The sequence below is a fragment of the Tachyglossus aculeatus genome, chromosome 5 (assembly GCF_015852505.1).
Source record: "Tachyglossus aculeatus isolate mTacAcu1 chromosome 5, mTacAcu1.pri, whole genome shotgun sequence".
NCBI lineage: Eukaryota > Metazoa > Chordata > Mammalia > Monotremata > Tachyglossidae > Tachyglossus > Tachyglossus aculeatus.
Genome location: NC_052070.1, coordinates 43567545 through 43581656, shown reverse-complemented (window position 1 = coordinate 43581656; position 14112 = coordinate 43567545). Strand labels below are relative to the sequence as shown.

The window sequence follows — 14112 nt, the reverse complement described above, 5'->3', positions numbered from 1 at the left end:
GGTGTGGAACCATGCTCTGGAAACACTGTTGATGGAGATATTGATGAGGGCTTAGGACAGCCTTCATAACAATAATAATTATTATTATGGTATTTAAGTGCTTATTATGTGCCTAACACTGTTCTAAGCGCTGGGGTAGATACACAGTAATCAAGTTGTCCCACACTGGGCTCACAGTCTCAATCCCCGTTTTACAGATGAGGTAACCAAGGCTCAGAGTAGTTAACTGGCTTGCCCAAGGTCACATATCAGACTAGTGGTGGAGCCGGGACTAGAACCCACGTCCTCCGTTTCCCAAGCCCGTGCTCTTTACACTAAGTCAGGCTGCTTCATGACCCCTCCTCTCATTCATTCATTCATTCATTCATTCATTCATTCATTCATTCGTATTTATTGAGCGCTTACTGTGTGCAGAGTACTGTACTAAGTTCTGAAGAGAGTACAATGCAACAATAAGCAGTCACATTCCCTGCCCACAATGAGCTTACAGTCTACAGTCTCAGCCACCCAGCTCACCTTTCTCAGCCTCTGAGGTCCCTGATTTGCTCCTTGTGGCTCTACTTATTTTGTTCCAAGCCCAGCTCCTTATAATGGTGACCCCCAAAAGTCCCAGCTCACTTTCAAATTGAATTTCATGCGAGAGAAACAGGTGGAAGCCAGTCTGTGCTCCTGTATCAGATCTTACCCCAAATCAATCAATCAGTGGTACTTGTTGAGCATTTAGTTTGTTCAGAGCACTGTAGTAAGTGCTTGGGAGAGTACAGCATAACAGAGTTGGTAGGCACATTCCCTAGCCACAAGGATAATAATAATAGGGTATTTGTTAAGCGCTTACTATGTGCCAAGCCCTGTTCTAAGCGCTGGGGTAGATAAGGTAATAATAATAATGGTATTTGTTAGGCACTTACTTTGTGCCAGGCACTGTACTAAGCTCTGGGGTGGATACAAGCAAATCAGGTTGGACACAATCCCTGTCCTCTGTGGGACTCAAATTCTCAATCCCCATTTTACAGATGAGGTAACTGAGGCATAGAGAAGCAAAGTGACTTGCCCAAGTCACACAGCAGACAAGTGGTGGAGCTGGGATTAGAACCCATGACCTTCTGAATCCCAGGCCTGTGCTGTATCCTTTACACCATGCTGCTTGGCTCACAGTCTTCTTCCCCATTTTCCAGATGAGGGAACTGAGGCACAGAGAATAATAGTAATGATATTTGTTAAGTGCTTACTATATGACAGGCACTTAGTGCTGGGGTGGCTACCAGCAAATCAAGTTGGACACAGACCCTGTCCCCTATGGGGCTCAGAGTCTCAATCCTCATTTTACAGATGAGGTAACTGAGGGACAGTCAACAGCTTACTTTAGGGACAGTTATGGGTATAAGCATAGGTTCAACTCCTTTCCATAGCCTTATCTTCAGTTTTTTTTTTTTCCCAATGATTAAATTGCCTGTGTCATGGGCTCTCCTGCTATTCAGCAATCAGTGTGTTTATTGAGCACTTATCAAGGACTAGGCATGGTTCTAAACACTTTGGAGAGTACAAAAGGAGCAAACTTCCTTTACTCCCCCTCTGGACTGTAAGCTTGTTGTGGGTAGGGAATGTGATTACCCACTCTGTTGTATTCCCCCAAGCATTTAGTACAATGCTATTCATACAATAAGTGCTCAATAAATACTGATGATGATGATAAAGCTTCAATCCAATGGGGGAAAACAGACAGAAGTGACTGATAGTTGGAGAAAGCCAGTAGAAGTTCAGGAAGCTGGGCAAGCCCACTGGGATGAATCAACTGAAAAATAATTGGAATATATCGAAAAATGTAGAAATAGTGGGTAAATAAAGTTATGCATATACATGTACTAAGGCTGATATTAAAATATATAAAGTATATCAGTCAAGGAGGCCTGCAGTCTGAGTTTTCTCTTCAATTTAGGTTGAACGAAAATTTCGTATATAACCTTGTTTTGGCTTAGTGGAAAGAGCATAGGCCTGGGGGTCAGAGGACCTATGTTCTAATCCTGGCTCTATAACTTGCCTGCTGTGTGATCTTGGGCAAGTCACTTCACTTCTCTGTCCTCAGTTTCCTCATCTGTAAAATGGAGATAAAATATTTATTCTCCCCACTACTTAGACTGTGAGCCTTTTATGGGACAGGGACCGTGTCCAATCTGATTAACTTGTATCTACCCCAGTGCTTAGAACAGTGCTTGACATATGGTAAATGCTTAATAAATACTATTAAAAACTCCTCAATAAATAACAGAGGCATCATCTTCAAATGGGCTAGCCATTAGCTCCTCTCAGGATCTCCCATCACCAGCCTCTGGCATATGGCAATGTTGAGGCTTGTCATCAGCTCTTAGGTTGGACTCTTGCCTAATCCATGGGGAAGGACATCCAGACTCTGATCATTGGTTTTTGTTGTTGCTGTTGTGCTTTATATTATACTTTTGGTGAAGATTTCCCAGTCAGCAAATTAGCAGCACTTTTTAAAATCCAGATCTGTGAGTAGATTTATTCACTCCCATTTCTTGGAAAGGGAACTTCAGCTAATATTGTCTTCTCTAAGAGGCAAAAATAAAACAAAGCATAGCGGGTTCGAAATGGAAATGTGCATTTCCTTTGTGCTATTGCTGCTGTGTATTATTATTACATAAAGATGATTGCCTTTGGATAAGAAAGCTCTAGAAACAGTTTTGCCGAGCTTTGTACATTTTCTTAAAGATAATTTTTTCCACATATTCTTTGACATAATTTTTTTCTTTCTAGTCAACTAGCAGATACTCAATTATTTTCATCATAAAAGATAAATAAGATGGATTTTGTTTATTTCTGCTTGATTAATAATCAAAAAAGAAAAGTTCAGATCTTAAAGATCACTTTCAGTGATCATCTAGTTCAGTAGACAGTGATAACCTGGAGAAAAATCTTTGTTCATTCATCAGATTGGCTATATAAGATGAAACACTTTAATATCCACTGATCACTTTGGGGCAGATTCCATTTTTATTAGCTTATGACATATTGTCTAAGCTTTCCATTAAAAAAAATCCTTGTAACCCTCCCATCTAAATACTATTTTTATGTTTAAAGGAGGGGGAAAAGTGAGGCAAAAAAGGGTAATAAAAAGTCATTGCCTTTGAAGTGTCTTTCTGCATTTTGAGATCTAGGGAAAGTCAGAGGAGGAGGGTGGAGGCCTTCTTGGTAGCCTCCATTTTCTAATAATTAATTGTCCTCTCCCAATAATAATGATGATGGTTTTATTAAATGCATACTATGGGCCAAGTAATGTACTAGCCTGGGGGTCGGGGCGGGCAGAGGAATAGAAGCCAAACATATTCCCTTTCCCACATGAGGCTCAAAGTCTAAAGGGGAGGGAGTAGAAGTATCTGATTCTTCTTGTTCAGTTGAGGAAACAGGCACAGAGAAAAGAGAAATTAAGTGACTTGTCCAAGGTCACACAGCAGGCAAGTGGAGAAGCTGGGATGAGAACCCAGGTCTCCTGATTCCCAGTCCCTTTATCTTTCAACTCACCTTATTAAAGTACACTGTCTACTGTTGGTGCTCAATTAATATTATGGATTTACTGGTGAACTGAAGTCAGTGACCACGTGTCTTTTGCACAAAATCTGGTGAAGCTTTGGGTGGATAACCTTGAGTAAGAATTCTCTTATCTATGCTTTTAATAGAGATCCAGTGATGAAGCAGCATGGCCTAGCGGATAGAGCACAGGCCTGGGAGTCAGAAGGACCTGAGTTCTAATCCTGGCTCCACCACTTATCTGCTGTGTGATCCTGGGCAAGTCACATTACTTCTCTGTGCTTGAGCCACCTCATCTGTAAAATGGGGACGAAGACTGTGAGTCCCACGTGGGATAGGGACTGTGTCCAACCTGATTACTTTGTATCTACCCCAGCGCGTAGGGTAATGCTTTGCACATTGTAAGCACTTAACAAATACCACTATTATTATTATTATTATGAAGAAATTGTACTTGGAGTGCCAGCCTTCCCCTGAACCCAAAGGCCTCTGGAAAGTGGATTGAAACAATCTTCTGTCCTCCAGAAGAGTCATTTTAACATGCCCAGTGTCATCTGAATACCTTCACAACTTTAGCAGTGTACTTTGGGATAAACTAGCAGATTCTTTCCCTTTCCTTCTGCCACCATCGGAAATACTCTCTTTCTCCCAGGTTCAGAAGTTTAATTCTAGAAAAATATGTCTTTCCAGGATAGCTCTGCTTCGGATGGGACTACGGTAGCGATCCAGGAAAGGCGCGTCCATGTCGGGGTGCACAACGGACTGGGTTTTGTTCAGAAGCCCCAGGTCGCAGTGGTGATGCCGGAGGCGGAAGTGACCTTGGGGCGTTCCACCATCCTCACCAAGAAAATCAGTTCCTCCACCAAGATCAGGTATTGATACAGGTTTGACACACGTGCAAGGTAGCCAAATATAGGGCTCCTGCTTTTGACATGATTCACCACCTGCTCTTTGTAATCATCATCCTCATAATCATTATGGTACTTGTTAAGCCCTTACTATGTGCCAAGCACTGTTCTAAACTCAAGATACAAGTTAATCTGGTTGGACGTTGTCCCTGTCCCACAGGGGGTTCACGCTCCTAATCCCCGTTTTACACATGAGGTAACTGAGGCTCAGAGAAGTGAAGTGACTTGCCCAAGATCACAAGCAAAGTGGTGAAGCCGGGATTAGAACCCAGGTCCTTCTGACTCCCAGGCCCTTGCTCTATCCAGGACCTCTTTCAAGCTGTAATTAGTCCCTGTCCCACTTGGAGGGAGAAGTATTTAATCCCCATTTTACAGATAGGCAAACTTGAGGCCAAGGAGTTAGGTTTCTTGCACCAAGTTACACAGAAGTCAGTCAGTTATATTTCTTGAATGCTTCTGTATGCAGAGCACCGTACTGAGCACTTGGGAGAGTACAGTATATCGGGCACATTCCCTTTGTATATGCACCCGTGCTACTGGGGGGGTGGGGAAGAAAGGACTGAACTCTGATTGGTTTGGTTAGACCAAGCAAACATTTCCCTGTGTTTTTCTTCATGCTGAGCTATTCTCGCTAAGGAATTTATAAGTGAAGCGACTGACTGAATGAACCTCCTTCTTGCTTCTCAAAGGCAGGACAGCCTCTTGGCGTAGTATCCCCCAATCTCTGAGATCACTGACCTGATTGCAGGGTCTGCGGGAACAACCTTTGCTGTTCGGGAACCTGAATTACAGTGAAAATATTGCATTTTGATTGGGGTTTCTCAGAGTTCTGTTCTGTCACAATACCAGACTGCATGCTGCATTTGGTGAGACTCGACCGTTCCCACCACAGATTTTGTTTCTGGCTTATCATCCAGCTCTGGGGGGTGAGTGAAATTAAATCCTCCAGGGAGGTGACAGAACTTTTGGGATCTAAGGCTGTTAGGTTTCTAACCTCTGTTTTTTGAGAGCCACAAGCTATGAAGGGCATTATTCTTTACAGAGAGAAATGTTAAAAAAACAGTGCAGCTAAAAAGTCCTAGTGGAAGGACCGTGCATCATTATGAGCTGCAGTGGTGGTGGTGAAGGAGAGGGGCCTGCAGTATGAACCAAAGTTGGGGAGGGAGCTCTGGGGAAGTGGGGGAGGAGGGAGGGAGCCATAGCGAGGGTCAGTCCAAGTGAGCCCGGGGGAGGAGAGGCTCGAGAGCTGCTGAAAGGTCAGTAGAACCCATGGCCAAGTCACTCCTTCTGTTCCCCTCCCAAACTCCCACAGAGCCCGTTGTTGGGTAGGGACCGTCTCCATATGTTGCCGACTTGTACTTCCCAAGCGGTTAGTACAGTGCTGTGCACACAGTAAGCTCTCAATAAATATGACTGAATGAATGAATGAATGTTCTCTCCCTAGAAGAACAAGAGAGATGTTGATTGGTCAGAAGCAGGCCCTGGAATTTCTGATAACTGGTCAGAATGCTCACTCATAAAGTAGGTTCTCTGGGCTGGGAAGTAACTTGATTTTGGTGGGTTTCTGATGAAAACTATGTAGCAGCATTTGGGAGACACACATGGGAAATCTCTCCTGGACCCATCATAGGGTAGCCTGGCATAGTAGATAGAGCTTGGACCTGGGAGACAGAAGGTCATGGGTTCTAATTCCACCTCTGCCACTTGTCTGCTGTGTGACCTTGTGCAAATTATTTCACTTCTCCTCAATGACCTTATCTGGAAAATGGGGATTGAGACTATAAGCCCCATGTGGGTTAGGGTCTATGTCCAACCGGCTTTGCTTGTACCCACCCCAGCACTTAGTACAGGACCTGGCACCTGTTATTATTATTATAGCCCAGATGCGTTGCAGACCAAGCAGCACTCTGGGCAGAATATGACCTTTTCCATTCCATCAGTCAATTAATCTGTCAATGGTATTTATAGAATGCTTACAGTGTGCAGATCACTCTACTAAACACTTGAGAGAGTACAATAAAATGGAGTTGGTAGACCTGTTCCCTGCCAACAGTAAGCTTACAGTCTGTCTTGTGGTTGTGCTTCCAAAATTGTAGTGGAGATCAGGCCCTGGTTCTGAGAAGTCGCATTCGTCTGTCAGAGATGGTCAGTCACCCAGCGTTTGGAATTGTTTTTCAACTGGAATATGTGTTCTGTGCCCCTTCAGGAGTAGATGGCAAGGTAAGATCACTTGTGAGACTTGTATTCGAGTTTGATCTGGGGGTTATGTGCTGGGAGCTGTGGACAAATTACAGTCGTCCGAATGACAGCATTTTGGCAAAACTCACAAGGTACCATTCCCAACAATCCTCCTTCCTTCTTCCTGCGGTATTCCTGTTTGTATTTTTTTCTACTTCATCCTAATAGCATCTTCCTAATAGTACCCTATACTGGTTAACAATAATACCCGTCACATTGTGCCATAAAAATGTAATCTCTCATTTAGTCAGAAGTTATTTATAACTCACTTGTTAATAATTGAGGCCATATGACCCAAAGTATAAATGCACTTAATGTTTTAAGTCAGGTCTCATGATGAATTTTACGAAAAGGCTGTGTGCTCATCCCATAGCTAAGATTATAAATTCCTAAGGTTTTGGAGCACAAATATAAATAAAGAGGGTGGGAAACTTTCAGTTTTATTATGTCCTTGTACATCCAGTTCCCTCTCTCAAGAATTTAATAAATATATTCTTTGAGGTACACCCAGCAGCCTCAGACAGAAAAGGCACCTTCTGTCTGAGTTGTTCCTCCCTATCTATGTCCCTCAGGTATTCAGTCAATCAGTAAATCAATCAGTGGTATTTATTGAGTACCTACTGTGTGCAGAGCACTTTTCTAAGTGCTTGGGAGAGTGTAAAGCAACAGAATAGGTAGACATGTTCTCTGCCCACAAGGAGCTTACAGTCTAGAGTTATTCCATTTGCTATAAAAATTAAGGCTCTCTGAGCTTTGGGAAAGTAAATGAGCTATTACTTAATGCTCCTGATGCAATTAGATGGACAATGTGAGAACCACTCCCATGACAGTTTCCACACCATAAGCCCACCAAACTCATATTCCTTAATTAGGTTCAAGAAAAGTTTTAAAGCAGGGAGTGACCTTCTGGCTCTGACATCTAGGCTCAATCATCAATCATATATATTGAGAGCTTAACTGTGTGCAGAGCGCTTGGAAGAGTACAATATAACAGAGTTGGTAGATATGTTCCCTGCTCAAGGCACTGAATATTTTAATGAAGCCACTCTCAGCTCTTATCTTTATGAATACCCTCCATGCAGTGAAGAAGCAAGTTTTTGAAAATTTGCCTAAATCTGAAAAAAATCTGGACAACCTTGGATTGAGAGTGTATCTCTTTCAAACAGACAAGAGGTGGAGCAGTGTGGTCTAATGCATAGAGCAAAGGCATGGGGGTCAGAAGGATCTGGGTTTTAATCCACTTGTCTGCTGTGTCACCTTGGTCAAGTCACTTAACTCCTCTGTGCTTCAGTTACCTCATCTGTAAAAATGGGGATTAAGACTGTGAACCCCAGCTGTATCCAATCTGATTAGCTTGTATCTACCCCAGGATTTAGTTCAGTTCTTGGCACATAATAAGCCCTTAACAAATACCATAAATAAAAAAAGGCGCTCTGCTCTCGAGGTCAGGAGACTGGGGCTCTAGTCCCAGCTCTGCCAGTAGCCTGCTGTGTGACCTTGGGCAAGTTGTTGTTGTTATTTTTCTTCATATTATATTTTTAAGCACTTACTATGTGTCAAGCACTGGTCTAAGCCTTGGGGTAGATACAAGGTATTCAGGTTGGACACAGTCCCTGTCCCACATTTGGTTCACAGGAACAGGTATTTAATCCTCATTTTACAGTTGAGGAAACTGAGGCAGAGTAGTTAAGTGACGAGGTCATCTCGGCAAGCAGTATGCAGAGCTGGGATTAGAATCCAGGTCTTCTGACTCCCAGATCCATGCTCTTTCTGATAGGCCATGCTGCTTCTATGAAAACAGTTCTTGAAAAGTATAAGTGCTCATTTTATATTCACTTTATAATGATACCAAAACCTATAATTTTCTTAGAAGTTTTTTTTGCCTATTTTAAATGCAAAAAAGCCAAAAATCTCTATATACTCAAAGAAAATGGTGCCCAAATTAAAAGGCATGGAGAACGGGTAAACCAGTTGAACACATTTGTAAAAGTATGACCATTAAAAATACATAAAATCATAAGAGATATGAACTCAACATGATAATTTATATCACGATGGCGTCACATAACTTCTCTGTACCTGAATTGCCTCTCCTATAAAATGAGCAAGAGAGATGCTTGCTCTCCCTACCTTTTAGATTCATCCTTCCCTCCCAGCACCATAACACTTATGTCCATATCTGTAATTTATTTATTTATATTATTGTCTGTCTCCCCCTCTAGACTGTAAACTCTTTGTGGGCATGGAATGTATCTATTATATTGTATATTGTTATATTGTACTCTCCCAAGCACATAGTACAGTGCGCTGCATACTGTAAGCTCTCAGTAAATTCGATTGACTGAATGACTGACTGACTAGATTAAGCCCCATTCATTCATTCATTCAGTCGTATTTATTGAGCCTTACAGTGTGCAGACCACTGTACTAAGCACTTCGGAAGTACAGTTCAGCAACAAATAAGAGACAATCCCTGCCCACACAAGGACTGTGTCCCATCTGATTCTCCTGTCTCTACCCCAGGGCTTAACATAGCTCTCATCAAATAGTAAGCACTTAATAAATATCAGCTTAGTGGATAGAGCATGGGCTTCACCACTTATCTGCTGGGTGACCTTGGGCAAGTCACTTAACTTCTATGGGCCTCAGTTACCTCATCTGTAAAATGGAGATTAAGAGTGTGAGCCCCATGTGGGACAGGGACAGTATCCAATGTGATTAACTTGTATCTACCCCAGTGCTTAAAACAGTGCTTGGAACAGAGTAAGCGCTTAACGAATGCTATAATCATTATTATCATTATTATTATAAAGGCTAGTGGGGGTGGGGCGGTGGGACACCAACCCATTGGACCAATTGGCCTGGAAAATCTGGAAAGCCTCAGACACCCTGATTAATGGATGAAGGTGTTAAAATTCACCCTCCGGATAGTCTGATCATTTGGTCTTGGTCTTATCCGAGTGCCTGGCACAGTGCTCAACCCCCAGGAAATGCTCAATAAATACCATTGATTGATCAATAGGTGAAAAGAGAGCGAGAGGGAGGAAGAGTGCTCAACTCTAGAAGCAGTTCAGAACCATGTGCTCTCCTGAGGGCTGACAATCTTTCAGCTGTTCCAGTTTCGCATCTTAGCAATAGTCTCATTTCCATTTAGATAACGTCTCCTTAAGAGTGATTGTAATAACTTACTTCCGTTCGTAAAGTTTATATACAGAAATGGATATGTTTTACTTGACACTTTATTTCCTTTTAATCTTCATTTGAAATGCTTAAATAATGGCAAGTGGTTTGGACATGCATTACTGCTTTTGTGCTGCTGTGGAATCTGGCTGTACAATAGTTCATAAATTTTCTCTGGTACTGCAGTTTTATCTTAACATAGAGTACTGGATTCTGTTTAACTGTCATAAAATGTGCTTTCTCCAATGTAATCTGGCAAAGAAATGTTCTAGGGTATGAAATGATTTCCCGCACAAATTACTAACTGTGTGGAACAATGAAAATATGTTACGCATTCAGTTGTTAAAGCTTGTATAAATTCAGAAAGATTATCCAGCCTGGGCAGGGCGATGTACTCTGCTGATCTGGACATGTAATTCTGCCACCCTTCACTTCTCTTTAGCTACTTTGGTTCATCTCTGAGGCCAACTTGTTGCATGAACGCTATTACTGATGCATTGCTATTGTGGCTGCTTGGTCATTATTTCTGACAAATTTGATCATTTTCAGTAAGAACTCTCTGATTCTTGGGCCTTGGTTTTTGCAGAAGCGGTTCTTATGACTTTTTGGTTTTCCCATCTGTCACTCTTCCTCAGGTACAGTCCCTCAGATCACTCTTATGATCAGTAAGAGGATAATGGAAAAAACAAATGTATTCCTTTGTATCTCCATTTTGGAATATGATTTCCCAAAATCTTCATAAGTTTGTCATTACTGAGGATAGTTCTGAGCCCCAAGTAGTCAGTTGATGATGAAGTAAGGACTCATTGGATGCTGATTTAGTTCAACTCATCATCATATTTAGTGAGTGCCTTAGTTCTTCACCAGTTCATCAGTCATTCAGTCACTGTACTAAGCTCTTGGGAGAGTACAATATAATGGACACATTCCCTGCCCACCATGAGCTTGCAACAGAAGCAGACTTCACCCAGGTTGGGTGATAGTAGTCACTTCACACCCCATAGATTTTTGGGCTGATCTGTCCTGACTTTTGGAGTTGGAAAGGGGCTTGGAGGTGAAACCAAGATGGCAACTGTACTCCTTGCCATTGGCCAATGGGATGTGGCCTTTGCCTCCATTCCTTCCACTTCCCCCTCAAGGCTGCTGTTACCATCAGCAAGGAGCAGTGGGACAGCCAGGATTTAGCCACTGTGGGCGGGCAGTACACTGGGAAGAGGCTACTTCTCTGGCTTACCCCAATCAATCAATCAATGGTATTTATTGAGCACTTACTACATGCAGAGCATTGTGCTAAGTGCTCAGGAGAGTACAAAAGAATCAGAGATGTGGTCCCTGCCCATAACGAGCTTTCAGTCTAAGAGATTGAGTGCCCCAGCAGCAAGAGGAGAATAATAATAATAATAATTATTATGGTATTTGTTAAGTGCTTACTTTGTGCCAGGCACTGTCGCTGCTGCTTTTTTGGTTCAGGGTTCAGGCAGTGCTCGCAGCTTCGTACCAGGACCCTGTGATAAGGGGTCATTTGCCTGCCTTGCCCCAACCAAGGCAGCTTGGGGGTCCTGTGCTCTGAGTAAGGACCCACAGCTGCCCCACTGGATAATTCCACAGCCGCAGCTGAAAGGACACATAGCTGGGCATCATTTGTGCTGCTCAACGGCCTGCTCAACAACACGGAACCTCGCGTCTGCTAGATCCCCAGCAAGGAAGCAGCCCCTCCCTGCAGGATTTTGGAGTGAGGTCAAGAGACAGACTGTTTCTCAGCCAGCTGTGCCCGGGCATCCCCTGACTGCCTCCTGTGAATCTTCTCCCCCAAGCCACCCACATCCAGTCCTGGTGTTCAGTCCTGGTGCCCAGTGTGGATCCATAGAAAGTGGTAGAAGAAGAGGAGAAGTACCAGTGAGAACCTTCTTTTTCCTCTTCCCTGCTCTCCCTCTCCCCTTTCTTCCCCACCCCTTTCCCTTCCACCACCTCCAAGATTCCACCACCTCAATGCTCTGAGCCAAGTTCGCCCCCACACTCCAAATGAAAAGTGGGCACCCCTGCTTGCAGTGGGATATTGTTTCCTTTGTAATCTCCCAGGAGCTCAGATCAGTGTTTTGCACTTAGTAGGTGCTCAATAAATACCATTGATGATACTGATGAAGTTAAGTATCTGTGACATGGGCTTTGGATGTAGGACACTTAAAATTCTTCCCTGACTGTGGCACATGTTGGTAGTGGAACCACTTTAATGTCTTTTTTTTTTAGGCTGGGCACCTTGGATATAAGGACAGCTATGGTCCTATCTCTGTAATTTCACCATTAAGACCTGTGCTCCCTTATCTCTTCAATAGTACTTGCTATTCAATCAGATTTGTTGAGCTCTTACTGTGTGCAGAGCATTGCACTAAGCGCTTCATAAGATAAATGGTCTGTAAGGGGAATCAAACCTGCAACCTTGGCATTATTAGCACCACACTGTAACCAACCAAGCTAACCGGCCAACCCAAAATAATGATATTTGTTAAGTGCTTACCCTGTGCCAGGCATTGTTCTAAGCGCTGGGGTAGATACAAGGTAATCAGGTTGGACATGGTCCATGTCCCATGTGGGGCTCGCAGTCTTAATCCCCATTTTACAGATGAGGGAACTGAGGTAGAGAGAAGAGAAGAGAGAAGACAAGTGAAATCACACAGCAGATAAGTGGCAGTCAGGATTAGAACCCAGGTCCTCTGACTGCTAGACCCATGCTCTGTCCACTAAGCCACATTGCTTCTAGGACAACAATTAACTGGTCATGTTTTGCCACTGGTGTAACTTTCTATCTAATGGACAATCTCCTTTTTCCCCTTCTGAACCAAACTCATGGGACAAGGGAGTAAAGGATCTGATGAATGAGGCTCGAAAGCAGCAGCCATTCCATGCTTGGCAGAGGGAAATATACCGATCTTGGAGAAGCCAAAAGAAATAGTAGCTTCTCCTCTTCTCCCCTTGCATTTGCCCCCACCCCAAAAAGGGAAGTGTTAGTCGAGAGCTGATGGCAAATGGGGATGAGAAAACAAACCATGGCTGAGGTAAGGGAGACAGTCTGAGAAGAGAGAATGCAAGCAGTCTCTGAAAAGACATTAGCCATGCACCCCCACCTTGAGTTTTCATCATCATAATCATCAGTGGTATTTGAGTGCTTACTGTGTGCAAATCGCTGTACTAAGTGCTTGGAAAAGTACAATACAACAGAGTTGGTAGATACATCCCTGCTCACAATGAGTTTACAGTCTATTTATTAATATAAATAAATCATTTCTAATATATAATTTATAGCTATGTACATACATGTGGAGGGGCTGAAGGTGGGGTGAATATCAAATGCTCAAAGATCCCAGAGCCAAGTATATGGATGACGCAGAAGGAAGAGGGAGCCAGGGAAAAGGGGGCTTAATTGGGGAAGACCTCATAAAGGAGATGTGACAAATGCATCATTATTAATAAATACGATTGATAAAAAATGATCTGTCCAGCAAAGTAAAGAATGGACTGGAGTGAAGAGAGACAGGAGTCATTAAGCGCTTAGTACAGTGCTCTGCACACAGTAAGCACTCAATCACTCAATAAATACGATTGAATGAATGAAAGGAAGGTCAGCGAGAAGGCTGATGCAGAAGTCAGGATGGGATAGGATAGTATAGTAGCAGTTTGGATGGAGAGAAACGGGTGGGTTTTAATGATGTGAAGGTAGAACAGACAGGATTTGGTGGCAGATTGATTGGATGGAACAAAAGAGTTGAGTCGATGACAATGCCAAGGTTACTGGCTTGTGAGTTAGGGAGAATACTGGTATTGTCTATAGTGTTGGGAAAGTCAGGGGGAGGGTAGGATTTGGGTGAGATGTTAAAGACTTCTGTTTTGGACATGTTTAGTTTGAGGCATCAGTGGGACATCCAAGTAGAGATACCCTGAAGGCAGGAGGAAATAAGAGCCTGCAGAGGAGGAGAGAGGTCAGGGCTGGAGATGTAGATTTGGGAATCATTCATGTAAAGGTGGCAGTTGAAGCCATAGGAGCGAATGAGTTCTCCAAGGGAGTTGGTGTAGATAGAAAATAGAAGGGGACCCAGACCTGAGCTTTGAGGGACCCCTGCTGTCAGAGCGTGAAAGGCAGAGGAGGAGCCTGCAAAAGAGACAGAGGAAGAGCAATCAGAGAGACAGATGGAGAACCACCAGAGGACAATGTCAGTAAATAAAGTTTCAAGGAGAAAGTGTCAAAAGC

General features: G+C 43.1%; 1 protein-coding gene across 2 annotated transcripts in view; it reads left to right on the top strand.

Moving 5' to 3' along the window:
- Nucleotides 1–14112, top strand: part of NPHP4 (nephrocystin 4) — a 187221-nt gene that overhangs the window by 81479 nt on the left and 91630 nt on the right. Inside the window, exons 8-9 of one of the 2 annotated variants that reach the window (XM_038747231.1) lie at nt 4234–4415; nt 6548–6671. In XM_038747231.1, coding sequence (XP_038603159.1) covers nt 4234–4415; nt 6548–6671 — 306 coding nt within the window. Of the gene's footprint in view, nt 1–4233; nt 4416–6547; nt 6672–14112 lie in introns of those variants that run through there. The other variant, XM_038747229.1, reaches the window with a different exon arrangement.